The sequence below is a fragment of the Sander lucioperca genome, chromosome 6 (assembly GCF_008315115.2).
Source record: "Sander lucioperca isolate FBNREF2018 chromosome 6, SLUC_FBN_1.2, whole genome shotgun sequence".
In the NCBI taxonomy this organism is placed as follows: domain Eukaryota; kingdom Metazoa; phylum Chordata; class Actinopteri; order Perciformes; family Percidae; genus Sander; species Sander lucioperca.
This window is the reverse complement of record NC_050178.1, coordinates 10,099,949-10,123,151: the sequence shown is the minus strand read 5'-3', so window position 1 is coordinate 10,123,151 and position 23,203 is coordinate 10,099,949. Positions and strand designations below refer to the sequence as shown.

Here is a 23,203-nt window from a genome sequence, read left to right as displayed (position 1 = left end):
CAACACAACCATGTTGGCTGACTTGCGACAAATGCTGGTTGAAGAATGGGAATCCATCCAACAGCAGTGTGTGACCAGGCTGGTGACCAGCATGAGGAGGAGATGCCAGGCTTTTGTGGCTGTGTATGGTTCTTCCACACACTACTGAGGCTCAGTTTGTTAAATTAATAAATTGTTAAATTGCCAATATGTCTTGTTTCTTCAAACTTCAATCATCCAATCCACCAAACACCAAACGAGTCAATGGCAGAATAAGCTGTTTGGCATTGGCAAATTTTTCATGGGCGCAACCCACATGTTCAGCGCTGCTGCTCATCCCACAAATGCATGTCCCTTACAAATGGGGCACCAATTGAAAGGGAACTAAACAGGCTTTCCAACGGTATAAGATTTATTGCCAAAAAGCATTGTTACCACAGAGAAATGATCTACCAAACACAAATTTACTTACTTTTTGTGCTAAGTTTAGTTTAGTTTTTTGTTTGTTTTTTTTTGCAGAAAAAAAGAGATGTCAGTCGACATTTGGGTACTGTGGCTATACTATTTTACTTTGAAAAACTTGTACCGGAAACGGTCTTGTTCTGGCTAGCGGAACACTGCTTATGGAAGGTAGCTAGCTACCTGTCAACAACCTAGGCAGATAACTGAAACTGAAGTCTGTGTGGCCCTTTATCGTCTGCTTCTATCAGGTATGGTCATCTAGTCTTGCACTGAATGAAAGGTGTGAGATGTCCTCGACTGAACAAACAAAGCTGCTCAAGGAGCCGGGTGGTGTGTTAGCATTATTAACGCTAGTTAACGTTAATGCACGGTTAGCTAAATCCTCGGGGTTCAGCAGGACGTCGGCGAACAAAGTTGCCCCATGTAACGTTAGTGTAACTTTTCAGTTTCACACAAAAACATTAACATCACAGCCAATAATATATCATAGCAATGTCCCAGTCGAATCCGGTAACGTTACCTCCAAAAGGCTATGAAGTTGTCTTGACAACAAATCTCCTGCTGGCTAACCCCCTTGCTAGCCTGATAGATAAAGCTTTTAAGCTATTAGTATTACTGCCTTGTGTTGCAGATAGCAAAGCACACGTCGCCTCCTTGACAACTTTATGTTACTGTCTAATACACTCAACATCATTCTGTTGAATTATATTAATGAGTTCCCCTTGTACAGCATTTAAACTACCTTCTTGCCCCGCCAAAGGATATTGTCAAAGATTAGCAAGAAGGTTTAGTGAGACTTAATTTAGCCAAATTAAGGATGGGATTTATGGAAGGTACCGGTACACAGCGGTTTCTTGAAATAGCTAAGGTTAAACACTGGGTAGCGTGCATTTTAGGGGAGTTTATATGTCTTAACACAAACACGAGCTAAATTTCACATGGAGTATGCAGGGTTGTGAAATAGAGTATAAGATGAGTTAGACAGAGTCAGTTAATAATTAAATGAGTCTTCCAGTGGGACTAAAATTATGTAAAAATGTGTGCACAGTTTAGTTTAAATTCATACTATAAAAGCAAATACACCTGAAATATTTAGCTAAGGTTTTATTGTAAAGATCAAAACGTTAGGTCATATCTTTGAATCAGCGTCACTACAAACTATTCTTTTAATATCTCCAGATACCTGAAACTATCATTCATATATATATATATATATATATATATATATATATACTTTTTGCTTTAGTTAGATAGTCTCATCAATCCATTCTTGCTATTGTATATAAAGCTAGGCTATATTTTTCACTGACTGTAGCAACCTAATAGCCTAATCACTCTGTAAGTAGGTTACCTGCATAGAGTGTCCCATGTTTGAATCTTATGTCATTGGTTGCAGGTCAGTGTAGCCAAACAAGACTGCTGTGTTATGGATGAACCATGAAGGCCCAATTACAAGTCACAGGTAAGTTATCATTGCAAGATTTGTAAGCTTGTCTATCAGCCAAAATGTTGTTGCAACTTTACCAAATGCAACTTCTGACAAATTTTGAACAAATCTACTGAGAGTTAAATTGCATGAAATTTCACTGTGGTGTGTTCTGCTTTGTAGTGCTTTCAGCCAAGCTGAAGGAAAACAGGAAGAACTGGTTTGGTCCCAGCCCCTATGTTGAGGTAGCCGTGGATGGCCAGTCAAAGAGGACTGAGAAGTGCAACAACACACACAGTCCCAAATGGAAACAGGCTGTCACAGTGTGAGTATTATTGTTGTGTTTGTCATAGAAGAGAAATCAGTTTGACAAATCGTTGATTAATTATTGGATGATGTGCAGGCTGATAATAGAAATATTGAGCTAAATTTCTTTACCACATCGTCTACGTACCACATTGCGGGTGTTGCAATATATATTTTAATTGCATGTTGTAAGTGTAGAGTCTATGTTTGTTGTTTATATCGTAGAGGTTCTGAGACATCTATTTCTGGTGTAAAGTTACTGAGCTGGAAATTTGGTGATTGTGTAAATAAGGGTAAACTAAATACTTGTAATATATATATATATATATATATATATATATATATATATATATATTCTGAATGAATATCTGATGTATCTGAATGATTTATAGCAGGTGAGTTCACAAAGTCCATGCGCCCAACAGTCACTGCTTTACCATGGTTGCTGTGCCATTGTAATTGGGCCTAGTCCCTACAAATAAGTTAGTAACTGTTTAAACTAATAACCCACCTCAGGGAAATTATGGATTGCACCAAATCTTAAAATGTGTATATTTTTCCCACCCTAAAACCCAGAAGCGATGTCTTACAATTGCTTTCTGGTCTTACCAAAAACATATTCAACTGCGGTGATGTCAAACATAGAAAAGCAAACAAACGCCAGCCTATGTTAGGAATTCATACTTAATATATGACTATAATGATGAATTAGATAACAAATGAAACAGATTTGGCAAGTGAGGTTAAGAAGCCATAGCCTCATACAGTGGAAAAATAAATAAATTTGAATGCCAAAATCGTCATTGATTTCATTTTTTTTAAGAGCTCTTCATAGTCTATGAATCCTTTTAGCATTAGTGCAGAACATCTCTAATCGTTTTTTCTGGTGTTGACTTGTATCTCGTTATTCTCTCTCTTTTTTTTTTTTACAGAATTGTGACTCCGGTCAGCAAACTGATTTTTCGTGTTTGGAGCCACCAGACACTGAAAGCAGACATTCTGTTGGGAATGTCCATACTGGAGCTCAGTGAGACCCTAAAGGCTAATGACCTGAAATGTGAGTTCAGTCAGTCGCCCCGTGCCAGACCGGGGGGCGGGGGGTGTGTACAATCAAGTAACAGAAACTGAGGAGGACACGATGTTGGATGCCGTCCTCCTCTCCTACTCTTTCTTCAATGCCTAACGAATCTCTCTCTTTCTCTCCCAGTGTGTCTTTCTGTGTGAGCAGCACTGGTTGAAGCCTGAAAATATTGTAAACAAATTAATAACGTAGCTAATTACACTGGTCGGACTGTTCAGCTCTGTTTCAGACTGATACCTCCGGTTCAGGATGGTCCTCATCCTCAACACGTGCCTTTTAAAAAAATGATATTATTTATAATAAGTTTATTTGATTCACAGCTGCTACATATAGTGTTTTGACCTCGACAACCCAACTGCATTTTACCGCAAACTTGCGACTAGTTAACTTTCTAAAGGAGGCACAATTGCCAACATTAACACACTGACAACATTGTATTCAGAATATTAAATATTTTTATAGCACTTTTTAAGGTGTGATTGTGTAAAGGTGTTCACGAGATACCAACCTTTTGTGAACTTGTGTATTTCGCCAGCCGTCTTCTCCATAGACAGTGTTTTCATGGAGACAGATGGTGTGTGTGTGTGTGTGTGTGTGTGTGTGTGTGTGTGTGTGTGTGTGTGTGTGACGCGTAAGCGACAGAGAGACGGAGGAGAGCAGGGAAAGGAAATGCAGCTGAAAAGCGTTTAAAAAAATGCTTTTATAATGAAACGCAATGTGCGGCGGCAGGTGTTGATTGTGTGGCACACTGCCACAATATAGTCTGTGTGGGAAACACTATACTCACTAGGTTTTCTTTCCCCCGGGATACAGGCCTCACCTAAGCGTTATGACCTTCTGCTTGCTTAGAGTGTTTACAGCCTAATACAATGGTTTATCTCGGCATGTGCACACCATGTGACATACAATTCTGCTTCATTTTCTAAGCTGCTTGCTTTTCATTTTCCAATAGTAAACACAATTCTAAAAAGCTTGCTAGTAGCCCCTCAAGGCCATGCTGCTTGTTACACCCAATGTGACTAAAGTGGTTTGAGCTGACAGAGTGACTGACACTGACATCTCTAGAGCCCCATACTCTCACCAGCAGGGCTGAAAACGGTTACCAAATACCCTGAGAATGAGACGATTATGAAGGGCCAGTGAGGGGGGCCCTCCTAAGAAAAATGTCTCCAAATTTTAATCTCAGATTTTTCTTTGGGAAATTCTATGTGCATTCTGTGGCAATTCCTACTAGCTCAGCAGCCTTAGCGTCATCTGTTTTTTTTATTTTGTTGGTAAATGGTCGATGTGGGTGTTTGGGTGATGAGTGTACCTGAGGTGTGATGTTGGACTTGTAAATTATATGCACCTGTTTAACACTATATTCTGCACCCTCCCCAGTATGTGAGGTGGTGCAGACACTGCAGCTGTGCTCTGAAAGAGACCCTCAGGATATTGTAGGTGACTTGTCAGTCTGTTTGGACGGCATGCAGGTAGACCCAGAAAGTTTTGCCTCGGCAGAGAGAGAACATGGTAAGGAACCACACACAGACAGAAACCCACCATACTAGGTCTACCACAGGAACAATTTGAGAAGGTGGACGATGTCCAGAATTCTATTAATTTAGCTGTTGCTAAGAGATTTCCCTTTTTTTTCTCATCATGTTTTGTTTGATATTGGTCAATTTTAGTGAAAAGAGGTTGTAACAACTGGGGGTGTCATTTTTATTTTGGCTTCTGGTCAGAGTTCTTAGTAGTACCTAACTGATACATCGGCCAACTTAGCTTATCACAAATATATACTGTAGAATTCAGCATATATATATGTCAGCTTTTGAGTAACAAGAAATTGTTGGTCAGAAATATCGACAAATATTTTTGAGGTAATTGGCCATTACATACTTAACTGTAGTTTTCAACTGTAAAATGTCCCTCTTCATACATATCTTGGTCACAATTCTTAAATAACCATCAGTTGGGGGTAACATCTCAAGTTATTTTACATAAATGTTGTGACTTGTCGTCTTGTTCTCTGTCCTTCCAGCTACTGTTCGAAATGGAAATGCAAGACAAAATGGAAACATTGGCAACAGGTTCAGTTAACATTTATGTATAGACCAATACTTTGGTAAAACAAAAAGCATATCTCTTATGAAGTTTGTGTGTTCACTTATAAAAAATACTCATTGTATACCTGTAGAATAACTGAAGAAAATATTTTGCTCCCCAGGTCAAGCAGAGACACATCTCCCTCCAGTGACTCAGAGGAGTGGGTTATTGTACCTAATGGTCATGCTGTCAATGGTACGGGTTCTCCTTCCCGATCTCCAGGGGGCTCCAACGCTTCGCGTCCTCTCAGACCCGTCCGACCTCCTCCTCCTACGCCTCACAGACCGACAGCCTCACCAAGTAGGAAAAGCACAAGATATCAAAGACTTTACAACATAACATTAGCAACATTACATTTTGACACACCGATCATTTCACATTCCATCAATTTATTTTCATCCTCACCATCCTCCCACTCCTCTCCCCAGCCTCTTCTAGCAGTTCCTCCCCTAGTGAGCTGAGTGAAGGTCCAGCTTCCGATGGCTCCTCTCAGGTGTCAGCAAGTGGGTGTACAAATCAGCCGGATGACTCAGGAGCAGCAGCAGCAGCAGCAGGTTCTTCACAGACAGCAAGTGGCCCCAAACCAGAGACTTCTGCCTCAGCAGCTCTAGCCACAACCACTCCCAGAATCACACCCATGAGCAACGGTCCCTTACCACCAGGGTAAAAGAGCAAGGCGCTACACTTGGTTCTGCAAGTCTCCACTCTAGCCACTGTTGGCAGGCATATGAGACTGCAACCATAGAAACAATTTATGTGTATTGTTTTTGTACTATGTAGCAATGTTTTTGGTATTTCAAGGAATTGTAGTTTGTCAGTGACATAATCAGTTTGCTCTGCAGTTGACCACCATCAAAATCCTGTTTCCTGTGCTTTGTCTTCTTTCACTCACCTGTTTCTGCAGGTGGGAGCAAAGGGTGGACCAGAACGGACGGATGTACTTTGTGGATCACATTGAGAAAAGGACAAGCTGGGAAAGGCCTGATCCTCTCCCTTCAGGGTACCAACACACTTGAATAATCTTTTAACACCATGAATACTAACATGGTTCTTGCTCTGCTCTGTTGGACTGTGCAGTCACAAACAATAACAATGATCTCAGATTAGTACAGACATATTTTATTTTCCGTTTGCAGAATTAAACGCTGCAAATCGATCAGTGTGCTCCAGCCCCTTTTTCATATTTTATAACCACTTTTATGGCTACTGTAGAGCTATACTATTTTTTGCTTACGTAATTTTTTTTTAGATTTAATATCAGTGATGTATTTAAAATACTGGAACAAATTAAAACAACGTGTGTCTTGTCTTCACATGGATGTCAGGTGGAGCCTTCATGCACATTTGCCATTTGGCCTACATTGTCAACTGAGCACTGCCTTCTTTGTACTTTCCCTGTCCTGTAGGTGGGAGCGCAGGGTGGACCCGATGGGTAGGGTGTACTATGTCGACCACATAACCCGAACTACTACGTGGCAACGCCCCACGCAGGAGTCTGTGCGTAACTATGAAGAGTGGCAGCACCAGCGCAGCCAGCTGCAGGGAGCCATGCAGCAGTTTAACCAGAGGTTCATTTATGGGGTGAGAGCAGTCACTGTTTAGTTGCTGGATTTGTTACATTTACTGCACATGAAGCACAGACCATTTATCTGTTTTGATTTACTTAAAGATCCCATTCAGACATGATTTATGACCTATAGAAATACTGTACTCTGCTTTGAATAATTGGTGTCTGATAGAAGTTCACTTACATTGTTAATAAATCTGATAATTATATATACTCCTTCTCCCATAAACCAAAAATCTAGTGTCAATGAATATGCAAACATTGTTAATTTCATGTTCACAAACTGTTCGTCCGTGTTAAACTGAGATTTATGGTGAGCACAGAGAAACTTTCCAATTGTGAAAATCGCATTTCAGTGTCAAGCTCTGCACATAGATCATCCTTCAGAGTAAAGCTCAAACATCCAAGTGAAGTAACAAGAAGCAGAACATGTTATTTTTGGTGTAAAATATAATACAGTAAAGTTTTGGGTCTACAGTAAAATCTTGGCTCGCTCCCTAAAGTGAAGTGACTTGTATACCTTGCGGAGGCAGAATTTAAACCCTAGACGATACTTTTCATGTTGCTTTATTTTACAGGCTGTGCATGCATTACAAAGGTCACACCTATTATAATTATTGTGTTTGCTTGAAATAAATTGTCTGACAACAACAGCCATAACCACCTTGAGGGTTTATCATGATAGGAAACACTGCTGTAAACTGTGCTGGTCTTTGACATTTATTTTCAGTGTTTTTAAAGTTTAATTTGGCTCTCAGGTCTGAAATGGACTCAATTGAGGATGACTACGCATTACTCTGGATGATCCTTATAATGGCTAGCATGTTTTAAGTCACATGGTTAAGGGACCTTCAAAATGTTAACACCCAGTGGGACCAGAGATAAGAATGCTATGAGGTCAATTACACTTGCTTCATGATACATTTGAACTATACTACAGCTTGGTTTGCTTTAACAGGTTGTGACAAAGGCAGATTATAAACTTTTTTAGACGTTATCAACATTTGTCCCATTCTCTCTTTGGCTCAGCTCCAAGACCAGTTGGCAGCCACGGCCAACAAAGAGTTTGACCCACTGGGACCTCTGCCACATGGCTGGGGTAAATATCACTGAGCATTTGACATTTATTTTAGCTGTAGTTCCTTAAATGTTGGAAAAACACAGTAAAATGTTTTCAGGACTGTGATGTAATTTGAAATGCATGACAGTGAAGTGATTCTGAAATGTATATAAAAAACATTTTTTTTTTTTTTTTTATGTCAGAGAAGAGAACAGACTCCAATGGCAGAGTGTATTTTGTTCATCACCCGACTCGGGCAACACAGTGGGAGGACCCTAGGACACAAGGGTGAGTGTATGCCTGTGCCTGTGTGTTATGTAATGTGTATCTTCATACTAGGCATTTATTGACAGGACAGCAGAAGACATGAAAGGGGAGAGAGAGAGGGAATGACATGCAGCAAAGGGCCACAGGTCAGAGTCGAACCTGGGCCCGCTGCGTCGAGGAGTAAACCTCTATTTATGGGCGCCCACTCTACCAACTGAGCTATCCGGGCGCTTAGAAATTTCCATTCCACTCCATTATAAACAGAATACCAGCTGAGATCAGTTGCATTGTTTTTTTAACCAGGGCAGCAGTTTTCAGATTACATTATGTGCTTACATAATTGCAAAAGGGTTCTCCAATGTTTTCTCAGTTAGCCTTTTAAAATGATATCCGATTAGTAAACAGAATGTGCCTTTGGAACATTGGATGAATGGTTGCTGATAATGGGCAATGTAGATATTGCATTAAAGATCAGCAACCCACTCAGATCAAATGGTATTCTGTCTATAATGGAGTGGAATGGAAATTTCTAAGTGACCTCAAACTTTGGACCGGTATTGTATGTTGTCCGTGTTTTAAGCTCAGGAATAAATAAAATTAACTACTACCATCTTAAAATAGGAAATGACTTCTATCCAGGACGTAGCAGAGCTGTTCTAACTTGCAGTGAGTTACCAGCAGGTGGATAATGATAGGACAAACACATGCAAACAATCTTGGAGGCGTGGAAGTATAAAATGTAGAAATGTTTAAAGCTATAGTGTTAATTTAATATTAATGAACGTCCGTTACATTCAAGCCATTATGAAATTAGTTGATACAAAGCTAATTACGCCTATCAGCTCCACAAAACTCTTTACAAGATAATTACCTCTTCTGAAGAGTCCATGTTTTTTTTAATCCTCCGTGTTAGCAACTGCTTGGAGGAGGGGTGGGGGTGCGATCACCGAAGGCTTGCGTCATGTGGATGCTTCGACAGTGTTGTTGTCATTACTTAGAATTCCTCATGGAGGCGACAGAAACTACGCACTATAGCTTTAACATAACTAAAACCTTTTGAAAATATATTGATTGGATTTAAACATGATTGTTTTGTCAGCGATATTTGCTCTACACTGCTGTTAATGAGGAAGTTATGTGTCCACAAAGGAAAGAGTATCTGACTAAACACTGTTTAGTGTCCCTAGTTAATGAAGTACAGAGGAAGCCCTGCTTTTTTCTATTTTAAGGGCATGTTTTATTTAACCTTTCCTGGTTCATATTCCTGTCTTTAGGCAGATATAATTCTCTTGACCCTTACAATTCATTTAAGATGTAAATTTGAGTATGACATACTTCTGTGTTCAGTTTTCAAAATAATAAATGGGGACCTTCATTGAGCAAAAGTGTAATATTTCTTGAATTATCTTGAAGAGATCTATCAGTTAAGTATCATGTGACCCTGTTTATATCAAGAAAACCTCAATGTTGGGAAATTCTGCTTCAGGAAAATAATTTAATAAAGAAAAAAAGATTACATTTAACATGTATTACATATAAAAAAGAAAGCACAAATATAGCATAATATTGGGTTAGGGTTATAATATTGCAGGCACAAACAATGTATATTCCCGTTTGTGAATCTTGGTTATTAATGCACCTTTTCTTTTGTAATTCCATTCCCCAATTTCATTTGCAATGTAAATTTTGTGTCAGTTTATCGTTTTAACAATTGATGTAGTTGATGTGTATATTTATGTGTATTTGTCTTGCTCAGGCTGCTGAATGACAAGCCCCTGCCAGAGGGTTGGGAGATGAGGTTCACTGTGGATGGTATTCCCTACTTTGTAGACCACAACAGGCGAACCACAACCTACATTGACCCTCGCACGGGGAAGTCCTCACTGTAAGTTCTTGTCTAAATGTTGCCGTAAACATGCTCAAGTTGAATACACCTCTTACAGGAGGAGCACTCTCTTCAGGTCATCTGCCTTTTTACAAAACTGATACTTGTCCATGAGCTGTAGAGATTCAGATTAATTTAATTAAGATAGAATGTACTGTCCCTAAAAGCAATCCCTTTCATATTACACAAAGTAGTTAGATGTAATGTTATTATACACTTAATATAAAAATATTGATAAATGCAGGTTTACATCCATTTTAGTCAATGATTGTTATTGCATCAGATGATCCTTGTTACGATGATTTTGAAAAGCCTGAATAGAACATCCCTAAACAGCTACTGTAATACAATGGCAGCATCATTTCACATCACTTTTCAAGTCATGGATGTGAAAAAACAACGCCACACACATGTGCATACATAACTAAATGTGTTTGTTGAATGGACATTGAAAAGGGTTCTTCTGGTCTTTTCCGCAGTGAGAATGGGCCACAGATAACCTATGTCAGGGACTTCAAAGCCAAAGTGCAATACTTTAGGTTCTGGTGTCAGGTATGTGCTGCACAACAGGTGTTGAAATGCTTTGTTATCTCCCATGATTGTTGTATCTTTCTTTATCTTCGTGCTGCTACTTTGTGGGCACTCATGTCTCTAGTACTTGAATGTGCAAAGATAAATGTTCACTGGTGTTCAAAACATTTAAATGGTTTACAATTTAACCCCCCCCCCCTCTCAGCAATTGTCGATGCCTCAGCACATTAAGATTAACGTCTCCCGGAAAACCCTGTTTGAGGATTCATTTCAGCAGGTAATCATTTCAATGTCCTGTCTTCTTTTTCAGTTCTCTGTTTAACAATATTGTCTTGTTAATGTTTGAGGTGTGTAACTTCTAATTATTTGTCTGCAATTAAAGATCATGAGCTTTCACCCTCAAGATCTGAGGCGGAGACTGTGGATCATTTTCCCTGGAGAGGAAGGCTTGGACTATGGAGGTGTGGCCAGGTAATGTCAACTTTTTTGTTCAATCGCGTGTGACTCCTAAGGTGTGTTTTTTTTTTTTTCTCATTTGTATCTTTTTTGACACCACCCTCAAACACACAAAACCTGTTAACAGCACATACTTATGTAACACTAATTCCTTAATAAAAGCCCTGACCTACAAGGTTATGCAAACCACCTCAACCAGAATGATCACTTAATTGTTTTTTGTCCTGTGATTTTATTTTCAGGGAATGGTTCTTCTTGCTCTCTCATGAAGTACTGAACCCCATGTACTGTTTGTTTGAGTATGCTGGCAAGGACAACTACTGTCTGCAGATCAACCCTGCCTCCTACATCAACCCTGATCACCTCAAGTACTTCAAGTTCATAGGACGCTTCATTGCCATGGTACCTGCACAATGTGTCAACACAATTACTTAGTGTGGGATCAGTATTTGATCTGAATGTTATGGCATTATTACTTTAGCCCACAAAGTGCATCAAGTTGGTGTGGCAAAATGCATAATGATCATATGTAAATCATGACTTATTCTTTACAATCGTTTTTGAGATTTCATTATGATCAGATCTGAAATATAAAATGTAAATGACAATTATACATTTGGGCTCATAGATACGCCTTTATAGCTCTGGCGGGAATACATCTATTTGTTGTTGTTAATTGACAAAATAGTCAATCTCCTCATACTACTAGATCCAGTTTTCTACTCTATTGTATCTGGCTATTGTTTTTAATACATTTGTTCACCCGACTCTCCTGCATTGTTTCTTTCTAGGCCTTGTTCCATGGCAAATTCATCGATACAGGTTTCTCCCTGCCCTTCTACAAGCGTATTCTGAACAAACCTCTGGCTCTCAAAGACCTGGAGTCCATAGATCCAGAGTTTTACAACTCACTTATCTGGATCAAGTAGGTCTGGGGATACAAAAGATAATGTGTGACTTGGTTGGTGGGTAGCTGATGGACATGTAGAGAATATGGTGAGAATAGTAGGGCTGTCCTCGACTAAAGAAATTCTTAGTCGACTAACACTTATATGATTTTGTCGATTTAATCGATTAGTTGATGTAATCGACAGAGCTGTGCTCTTTGAGAGGTGGTTAAGACTAGAAAAGCACAATATAAATGTAGTTAATTAACCATCTGTAAAACTGACTTTCTCCACAATTAATCCTGCAAAAGCACCACTTTAAATCTTGTGTTTACCAGAAATGTGCTCATAAGTTTCTTGGAAATGAGTAATTAAGCATAAAAAATGACTTATCAACTAAAGAAATCTTAGTCGACTAAGACCAAAACGACCGATTAGTCGACTAATCGACTAAGAGGAGGCAGCCCTAGAGAATAGCGAGGGTTGGCATGAGTAGATGGACAAGCTATCATGTTTATGTCACTTAAAATGGCATGGTGGTCATTTTATAATCTGGGCCCCTGTGCTCCTGTCACATATTATTTTTAGTGATGAGTGGAGGTTGGGTTCTTTGTAGGTTTTAAAGGAAAAGTTATGCATTTTGGGAAATTCACTTTGCCAGAATATTCCTTAGCCTGGGAACAGTTGCTAAGTAACCAGCGGGGACTCCAAGAAGGTACTAGTGGCGGCCAAGAAATAGTCTGGCACATAGCCCCATGTAAAATGTTGGATTGTCATTTTTTACACTTTTTTTTAAAAACAAACAAGATGTAACATCTCAACAACGTATTTGGTAACGGTATTGGTAGGTGGATTTTGTTACTGCTGATAATGATAATGACTCTCTGGCCTGCAGGGATAATAACATAGAGGAGTGTGGTCTGGAGATGTTCTTCTCCGTTGACAAGGAGATCCTGGGGGAGGTAACCACCCACGAGCTGAAACCAGATGGAGGGAACATCCAAGTAACTGAGGAAAATAAGGAGGAATACATCAGGTACAGCCGCATCCTCTGCTAATTCTCATCCACCATCTGTCTTCAGCTACCCCATTTGCATTCCCTTTTATATCTAATACGTTACACACAACACTGATAGTCTTATATAGGCTGGCTTGCAATAGTATAACACATTGATATTTCCTACAGTCAAACTCTGACAATATTATAGACAGTATTGCATGTGAACCAAGTAGTCCCATTTTCCTTTAATTTTTAATGTAGAGTTACACATTTTTAATTAGGTATTACACTTCTTATTTGATCACAACACTTAACAGTTATCTTCCTCATTTTTTAAGCAACCATGAATCTTCACTCCTTCAATGTTTTTTTGATTTATTTATTTTTCATTATGTTTATCTTCATATTTCTGTACGCAGGTTGGTGGCAGAGTGGAGACTGTCCAGAGGTGTCGAGGAGCAGACTCAAGCCTTCTTTGAGGGCTTCAATGAAGTTTTGCCCCAGCAATACCTTCAGTACTTTGATGCTAAGGAATTAGAGGTAGTGTAACTAGACCTATTCTCTACAACTTTTACCAAAGCAGGAAAGTTTGACGTTTGGGATAGCATTGGTCTTTCAAAAAAGTGTTGATTCTTCAGGAGAAAATGTATCCACATTTGAGTGTGTTGTCTTCACAATAAAGACCTGGCTTCCTTCTTGACTGTAGGTGATGCTGTGTGGGATGCAGGAGATAGACCTGGTGGACTGGCAGCGAAGCACAATCTACAGGCATTATGCCCGAAGCAGCAAACAGATCCTCTGGTTCTGGCAGGTTGGTATACAGTTGCACACTCAGACTCAGACTGAAAGATAAAAACATCATTTGTTATTCGTCCATTTTCACTTTGCTCTTTTTCTATAGTAAATTAATACCGCACAATAGTAGTACAGTTTGATGTTGTCTAAAGATTTAATTTCTCTTAATCTCGTAACTAAAACCTTTTTGGATTGGATCGTTTTTTGCTGTCACTTCAGACACTGTGAGTCTTCACTGGGTCCAAAGCTTTACAAAACTCTTAATAAAGCTTAGAAACTTGTGAATTTAGGAAAATTATATATTTGCTTATATGGATTTGCTAAGTGGTATTAACATGGACTGATCTGTTGACAGTTTGTGAAGGAGATGGATAATGAGAAGAGGATGAGACTGCTGCAGTTTGTCACAGGAACCTGTCGCCTTCCTGTGGGTGGCTTCGCTGACCTGATGGGTACGCATAATAGACAGATACACACTGGCACACTGTATATCACACCAGAATTGACTTCTTGATTTCATTTTCTTTATGCTTGTTATTAATATAGGAAGCAACGGCCCTCAAAAGTTCTGCATTGAGAAAGTGGGCAAAGAGAACTGGCTTCCACGAAGCCACACATGGTAAGGCCAGTTATTTTACTAAGTCCTCAGGCTTTAGGGGTATTAAACTTTATGTCCAAACCCTCTTAGTCATTTCTGATTCAATCAGTCACAAGCCTTCCTTTATTGTTAGACTTTAATTTGACATTTAAAGTGGCATTTTATGTTTTGTTAGAATGCATTGCTCCTTGAGTGATACAGTTTACAGTGTTTATTTAGCAGATGCTCTTATGCAGCGTCATGTGAAACTAGTGCAGCAGTGAAGTAAGTAAACATTTCTCACCAGATGAGTCAGAATTTCATGAATAACCCTGGACAGGTAAGAAAAAAAAATCTTTTTAATAAGGATTGAAGCGCTTTGTTTCACTTCTGTGCGTAAAGAGATCTAAGGTAAGAATGTTGGAGCTATCCAATATATTTCTGTTATGTGAAGAGTCATCTAGTTTCTTTCTATTTTCTCCATGTAGCTTTAATCGTCTGGACCTCCCTCCTTATAAGAGCTATGAGCAGCTGAAGGAGAAGCTCATGTTCGCCATAGAGGAGACCGAAGGCTTTGGGCAGGAGTAACGCAACAAGAGCAGGAGGATTGGATGGAACAGGGTGGGCTTGGATGCGCCAGATCCATTTCAGACAAGAGCAAAGGATTCTCAGATTTTCCTTGCAGCCAGAAGCTGCTTATAAACTGGTAGATGGACATACACATCTGTATTTTGTCACACTATGTTCTATCTCATGTTCAGCAACAACTGTTTCTAAGCCGTTTCATCACAAATTAATTTATTCTGCAAGAAACCTGTGAATCCCCATCAATCTGTTTCACTTCTCACCTACATGATCCACCTGAATCAAGCTGATCTCCCTTCGCCCTGGTCAGCCCACTATCAGGCGATTGAGGTAGAAGAGATGCCTTTCTCACCCTATCATGTCTGCACTTGCTGTACGTTGTACAAGTGCAGATTTATACACCTGAATCTGTGCTGTAGTAACTTCTGAAGAGCCGCATTGTGGGGTCTATGCACTAGAATTGGTCATTTTAGAGAAAAGAAACATATTTGTGCATTTTGACTTAAAATAAAAAAACTTCATATGTAAAAGTAACATCAAAGGCACATATATGGTTTGAGGCTTTTCAGACTCAAATTTTAGGTTGGATGAATGGATGGAGTATTTTTGTTAACAGCTGACTGACTGGGCTGACTCTCCTAGCTCATACGCAGTTTCTTTATTAACTTTGATATATATATGATCATGATAATTTCTCCTTTTCTGACAGGTTGATTTCTTAACTTTATAATGAGTTGAAACTTTGAACTAGTTTGCACATAGTTATGTGAGCAGTAAGCCGTCTGTGATTGTTCTTAAGAGAGGTTGTATTTTTATGTGCAATAGTTTTGTAGAAAACAAACAACAATTTTGCCAATAATAGAGCCAAACAGTGATTTGTTTGATCATTTTATAACACTTATAACACTGGTAAGTTTCAGCATTTACTATTGCTTTAAATTCTCAATATGAAATAGAGAACCTTTGCATATTTGCAAGTGTCTATGGTGAAACTGGTTTGGTTGTGATTTTAATCTGAAAACTTTGCCTTCCCAAAATAATCTGTGCTATATGCAATATCAGCATATTTGACCATGAATGGTCAATTCCTTTACCAGTCTGGAAGACTGAAACAATTGGTAATTTCTTGATAATTCTGAACTGTTACTAATGAAGTGGGAGCTTTAGGATTTACTGTGTAATAGAGAACAATGATTGTTGTTGTTGTTAATTACCTATTCCCACTGAAAGGTAGCCAAGTCTTTAGATGTCCAGAAATTAAGTATTATCCTAGATCAATAATGAAGATACTGATACCTGACTGTTTAATGTGTTTAGTGACTAATGCAATTTGTGTAAATATACTTACAAAGTAGAACATGTGTTTAATACATTAATAGTTATTTTATCGAAGCAGTGGACCCCTTAAAAGTTGCAGGCATAAATTGATAATTAAGAATAGAATTAATGTAATACAAGTGGCCCTAGTTTTATAGGGTGTTAGGTATTCAGATTTGTACAGTAGTATTTTAGCATATTTCATGTCTTTTCCAAAAATACCTCTGCTAACATCAAACTTAAAGTTGTTTTTTTTTTGTTAGTATCAGGTAGAGTATCACTTTAAGAAAATGACTATGGAACCAATCTACCAAAGGATTTTAATTAATTTTTTTTATTGTAAACCATTTGACTCTAAAGTCTAAAAAGTCACCAAGTGTAATCAGTTCTTAAAATCCCCTAAATGATTACACATTTTACGTCAGTTGTCACTATTAAGTTGTTGGTTGTCTTTTATTATATTAGTGGGTAACACTGTGAGGTGCAAAAAGGTAGCTTATCTACTTAATTCTTACATACCAAATTTTAACAAAATTTCAATTTGTAAAGTGATATGTTTTAACAACTTGTAACTGTCAAAGCATCAAGCTGTGTCCTGTGTGTGTAGGCAGCATGGTGTTAATTATCTGGTATCATTTTAATATGTATCCCAGATAATTGAACATTTTTAATTAGTAATACAGTTTCAGCAAATTCACTTTAAGTTCTTAGTAAAAGTAATAGGACGTATCCACAAATGTTGCTCATGAATTTGCCCAACTATAAAACATGTGGCTATATGTCATTTCACAATGTCAATGCTGGTACTACAGGAAAAGGGCTTAGCTCTCCCTCACTGACCTGACAGACCTGACAGGTGTATTGACCGTCAGTCAGGCAAAATACCAGTTACTGCTCACTTTACTCTTAATTGTGTCATTTTGTTTCACATTATCTCACATTTCCCCCCTTACTGGCAGTAATACACACACACACACACACATTACTCAGTGTGTACCTACAGGTGTGCAGCCTTGTGAAGAGATTATGTTAAAAATGAAATGAAAAGAAAAGAAAAAAAGGAACATTTGATAAACACGTTTGTGATTAAAATATTTACTGTTAAATATTTTAACAGATTACAACTAATAATATAGCACCTTGACACTCCCAACTGGTTGAATTAACCACTTCACTGTTTAATCACTTCTCTGTTCCAGCTCATGGAGCCATTAAATGTATAGAAATATGCAAAATAGTGTTTTAGTTGTACTGATTGCATTGTAAATCATGTTTATAGTGTAATCACTGTTTTTTTCTTTTGAAGCTAACTTTTTTGATAAGTGGAAGTCAAGGCTGAATACTATTTATTTGAAGGATGGGTTTCATGTAACAGTGGACTGGATTGATTGAGAAAACGGTAATAAAATGATTTAAACACTGGGCTCCTGCAGGATACTTGTGAAGTTTTAATTATGCAGCAGCATTTATTTACAATATCCTACACAGAATTTATTACAATTTCTTTAAAGTCCACAACATTAGAATGCTGCTTAGACATTAATGCAACAATAGCAATAATCTAAGAGTACAATAATACAGTATAACAATCTGAAAGGCATTCTGCATGAGTGCTTTTACTTTTGATATTTTAAGTTTATCTTGCTGATGATACTTAAAATACTATAAAATAATACTGTAACATTTAGAATGAATGACTTAAGTAAAGGATGTGAAAACTTATTCAACTAATGGGCATTGTACTTTCTTGATGCTTTCTCTTGTGATGAAGAAAGAAAGACAATTTGTGCATAACACTTAAAGTAGGCCTACTGTTTTAATGTATTACTCTTGCAATGAGAATGTATCGTACTGTGAGTGCGTACGCCCTTAAATTGGCTCTACTTATCTAAGTATGACCCGTCTTTGGCTCCCATTTTAAAAATCGTAAGACTCACTCACATTATGCAATAGCTAAGTGACTAATGCAATTATCAAAGTAGCCTAACCGCACAAACAGCCACAGTAAATATATTAACAAGATTATTTTTAAGCAGTACTCCTAAGCCTACATTATTCAATACATTCACACAGCAAATGAAGGAACAAGTTAAAATATAGGCTATATATATATTTTTTTAACCTTTTTATTTTATCGTGTTACCAAAAACACCTAAATTAAGAATTTCTGTGTTAATGCTGTCCTAGAAAAGTTTAATCAATATTTAAGAACATGATCTACTCTCTCTCTCTCTCTCTCTCAAAGCCAGAAACCAGAAAAGTAAATCTCAAACTTGTGATGTCATCAGGTATAAAGTATGGAACTGCTCCATAGACATTTGTCACGCCATAATCCATCTGTTAGTTTCTATTGGCCATCAACGCTTTTTGACACTGCACCGGCTGACGAGGGAAGAGGAGCGGCGTCGAAGCTGGACAGGCCGAGCCGAAGGACATCATGTAGGCCTGTAACACTTACCTTCAGTCAGGCGGCTAAGCAGTTAGTTTTCCAGTTTTCAAATGCATGAGTAAAACCAAGCTCTGGTATAATCCTAGACGTAATGAGCAGTACCAGCCTAGTCAAGACCACCTTTGTCAAGTCCAAGACCAGGACTGGTCGAATCTGAGTCCAGACCGAGTCCAAAGAAGTTCAAGTCCGAGTCCAAGTCAAGACTGAGTCCAAATGAGAGACAGTCAAATCATTCAGAAAAAAGGCACACGACGCAGCCAGGCGACCAATGTCAATGCCCGTTCTACATGGATTTTGATTTAAACCAATACCTGTTTTCTGAACAAGCGTACTTCATCAGTGGTTTTGTATTAAGGAGGAACTTACTTCAAAAAGCACATTGCTGGACTCGGTCGAGACCAACTACAATATTTGGCGAGACCAATGGCCAAGTCTGAGACTTTTATGAACCCGCAGAATGTTTGTTTTCTTTTTTATACCCGAATGAGCTTTGTTCTATATTCAACAGTCAGTTGATTTGATTGGACAAAAGGCATATGAGTGCTGATTTACAGTAGGCCTACAACATACTGTCTGAAGACCAAAGACTGTCTACTGTTGATTATAAAAAAGTTCAAACCATGCTTAATGTTATGAAAACAATGTCCCCTTGGTTTAGATGTACATAATGCAGCCAGATCTAATCAAATAACTACACTAATCAACATTTGACAAGCCTCACCACAACCCAACCTTCTAAAAATTGATTAAGTCACGACTGTCAATTTGCATACTGGAGAAAGACTCACTGTCCTCACAGGAAAGGTAACTGTTGTCTTGGCATTTTGGGGAGCCACTCCCTGCTGGGCCAGACTGATTAGAACAAAGAAAATGCATATCTCTGTAAACTTGAATAGAATTGGCACTACCTTTGTCTGCCATGAGAGTAAACCTGAATTCAGAGGTGTGTCCTAAATCCTGGGAGAGATGTCATTTGAGGAACCACTCAGCTCCTTTAGGATAAATTTGGAAACTTCACAATGATTCAAGACTGTTTGAATGTGGCTCCCGAAGGGGAGGCATGTTTTGCAGTCCACTGCTGGCAGTGTTTTATTGATGTATTATTTTGTATTGTTTGGACTGCAGACTGTGACCTCACAAGGAAGCATGTCTGTATGTCCGCTGCTTGCAGTGTATTGTTTTATCATTGTCACATGACTGATTGATGTGACTCCAGAACGGAGATGCATGTTTTCAGTCCACTGTCAGCTGCAGTGTAAAATTTGCTTTTTGTCTTGTCATTTTCACCATGTTGTTTATTAAATCCTTTTGTTTAACCTTCCTCCTCAGAAATCAAACGATCACGTTGTGTGTTTTTATATTTCCTAACACTACAGATTCTTATTTCACTGGTTGCACAACAAACATACTGTACAGATTCCGCAGCACCTTGGAGGAAGGTCTGGCAATGTGATACAGATAAATGTACATGACACAAAGTAACTGGCCTGCGGTAACATATGCTTACACAAGTTAGCAAGCTAGTGTGAAGGAAAATGTATAGGCCTATTCCTTCGCAACAGTCCAGTTGTAGAAATATTTGTATTGGGGGAGCCAAATAAATGACAAATCATTATCTGTTTTTGCTTATTACGGTTAAATAATAAATGATGATTGTAGAACTGTTGTATAACAGCAGTATCACATTGGAGGTTGTGCTGCTGTACTGAATATCATCACGACTTATCGTCGGCACTCGGCCTGCCGTCTCATGCCTATGACTAAATCACAGCTGTGACATGTGATATTGCTTGATAAGTAGTGTTCTCAGTCCTGAAACAGAATATGTATCCATATGCTCATAATATTCCCTTGGGTGCTCTCGGTGTCATCCATAACATCAGACTACTTGATGACATCACAAATTTGAGTTTAGTCTAGTTTTTGGATTCGGGAGAGAGTTGTTAATGTTGACTAATATTAATGGGACTGTCTTAGTCCATTGGAATAACATGTATACATTTTAAAAGTAGGCGTAGTTCCCTTTTAATTTACATACATAGGAACCATGGATAGATGATCCCGACCTGTGAGAGGCAGCAATGTGCTGCAAGGCATCTAGTCTGCCGGAAATCAGAAGAGGAAGAAGTAGTAGTAGTAGTAGTACTAGAAGAAGAAGAAGAAGAAGAAGAAGAAGAAGAAGACTTTTTCGCTGTGACGTATACGCATCATGATCGTTATATGATTTTGTTTTCCTGTCAGCTCTATTGAAAGTCATGGCAGGTCCTGATCTGACAAAAACTCTTCTGTATACCGTCAATAATCTACTGCAGCAAGAGAAGTACAAAGCGGCATTGGCAGTGTTAAAAGGATTCAGAAACGGCGCCGTGTGAGTGAAAACATCCAAAACAGTAACTTAGCTAGCCAGCTGCTAAGCTACCATAGTTTACTTCTAGTAGCTAACGTTAACCCTGTCGTACATGACTTAATATGGTCTCACCAGCTGTAGTATTACAGTGGTGGCTAGCTTTAGCTGCCTGGAGCCACAAGGGTAACTTAAGGCAACAAATAGTATTAGTTTTAGCAACAAATAGTATTAGTTTTATTGACTATACTAAAAGCACTGAGGACGTTTGACCTTATTTTGTAGCCAGATGTGTTTCCAGACAGCACTGACATTATAACGTTAGTGTATTTTTATTTCTTCACAGTTATGGGGCCAAAATCAGAGCACCACATGCTCTGGTAATGACATTTCTGTTTAGAAGTGGCAGGTAAGGATTTGAGCTGTAATGTATTTACCCCCCCCCCCACCCCCACCCCCAAAAAACAGTATCTTGCTAGTACATTATTTGCCACGTCTCTTGTTCTGAACAAGTTGTTCTTCTCTCTGATAGTTTGAAGGACAAGCTCAAAGCCATTTTGAAGGCCACGTACACCCACTCCCGCAACCTGGCGTGCTTTGTGTTTACATACAAAGGACTGCAAACCTTGCAGGAGAGGTGCCAGGGGAAAAGTTTGCAGTCTCACTCCTTTCTGGCTGCGTGTGTTGGAGGATGGTTAGTGTTTGGAGATAACAACAACATTAATAGCCAGGTATGATACGCCTGTAGTCCAGAAATTCTTTTGTTTTGTCACACCTGCTCTGTCCTTTATCTACAACCCCTATTTGTACATTACCAAGCACATCATCATAAACTCAAGACTGTAATTGCTCAAGTCAATGTGTTCAATCTGTTCAAACTCTCTGCTCTTCTCTAGATCAACATGTACTTGCTGTCCAGAATCCTGTTCGCCCTGTCTCGGCTGGCTGTAGAGAAAGGATTTATCCCCCAGCCTAAACATGACCCTTTCCCACTCTTCGCCACCCTGGTGTGGGGCATTGTCTTGTGGCTGTTTGAATATTACCCTCACACCCTCCAGCCCTCACTGCAGTCCTCAATGGACTACCTCTACCATGACAGCAATGTGTGGCATGACATAACAGACTTCCTTGTTTATAATAAGCCAAGGACTGCTGCTTAGAAATGAAGTTTTAGTTTTCTTCACTATGGACAAGCTCCCTACAATACGTGAATAGTATTATTATTTTTTTTTAAATAATTATTAATATTCCAAATATTGTTGAATGTTGCCTTTTTTTAAATTATTGCTAGATTAAAGTTTTAACTGTAGGACTTAATTTGGTTTGTTAACGTTTGATTCATTGACATTTGTATATCTTGTGTGCCAACTTGCATAACATTATTGTTAGACAAAATCTGTTTTAAATAGCCATATCAGTATCTTCCAGTATGATTGTTTTTCTTCTGATATTATGTCTGATTGTACAATTGTCTGATTTTAATTTTCCAGGAATATGTCACTAAATACAGCTGCCACAGAATAAAAGACAAAAAGTTGTTTAATGTGAGACAGGCTGAAATGCTCTTATATGTTGTGAACCTGCTAAAACACAAAGACGCAAACATTTCAATATCAACAATATAACTATCAAGTGATTTGGTATAATATAAGAACATTTCTTCTGTATAACACCAATTAATAAAACTAAAATAAGGACTTATTTTAAAAATGGCAGCCGTAATTTGGTTTTAGTACGAAGAGCCGTTGCACTGCTGAGCATCTTTTTCTGCAAAGCAGTATGCAGGTTATATTGAAGACAGCCTGAATATGGAGTATTCTGTGTTGTAAGGAAATACTTACTCAGGGTGTTATTACTAATGATCTGACACTGGACTCTTCTTTAAGCCATTAAGCTCCACTCTGTAGCACCTGCACAAGAAATACTGGATGTGCATGTAGAAGTTATTCTAAACATACTAATGTTTTTTAAAAGCCAAAGGTGTGTCATAATCAAGGGCTTAACACAACATTCTTGACCCTGTATTACCTTGTCTACAAATGATTCCCTCAACTATGGCACATTGCCTTATAGTGCAGAACCAAGTTCTATACTGATTTTAAGTACTTTTACTTGAGTATTTTATTTTTATGCTACTTTCG

At 38.5% G+C, this 23,203-nt stretch overlaps 2 protein-coding genes across 2 annotated transcripts; both read left to right on the top strand.

Annotated features, from left to right (window-relative positions):
* Positions 1-468: 468 nt before the first annotated feature.
* Positions 469-17,699, top strand: itcha (itchy E3 ubiquitin protein ligase a). Its single transcript, XM_031301818.2, has 24 exons — positions 469-689; positions 1,838-1,903; positions 2,051-2,192; positions 3,106-3,230; positions 4,635-4,766; positions 5,278-5,326; positions 5,464-5,642; positions 5,771-6,005; positions 6,247-6,342; positions 6,749-6,923; positions 7,939-8,008; positions 8,173-8,257; positions 9,993-10,121; positions 10,601-10,673; positions 10,858-10,929; positions 11,035-11,123; positions 11,351-11,510; positions 11,900-12,033; positions 12,891-13,031; positions 13,415-13,535; positions 13,702-13,806; positions 14,146-14,242; positions 14,337-14,409; positions 14,856-17,699. Exons 2-24 carry the CDS (start codon positions 1,879-1,881, stop codon positions 14,953-14,955), a joined length of 2,607 nt encoding a protein of 868 aa, XP_031157678.1. The 5' UTR covers positions 469-689; positions 1,838-1,878; the 3' UTR covers positions 14,956-17,699.
* Positions 17,700-20,871: 3,172 nt separating this feature from the next.
* pxmp4 (peroxisomal membrane protein 4) lies at positions 20,872-22,431 on the top strand. Its single transcript, XM_031302112.2, has 4 exons — positions 20,872-21,086; positions 21,409-21,471; positions 21,595-21,793; positions 21,959-22,431. The coding sequence occupies exons 1-4, from the start codon at positions 20,974-20,976 to the stop codon at positions 22,220-22,222; spliced, it is 639 nt and encodes a 212-aa protein (XP_031157972.1). The 5' UTR covers positions 20,872-20,973; the 3' UTR covers positions 22,223-22,431.
* The last annotated feature ends 772 nt before the right edge of the window (positions 22,432-23,203 follow it).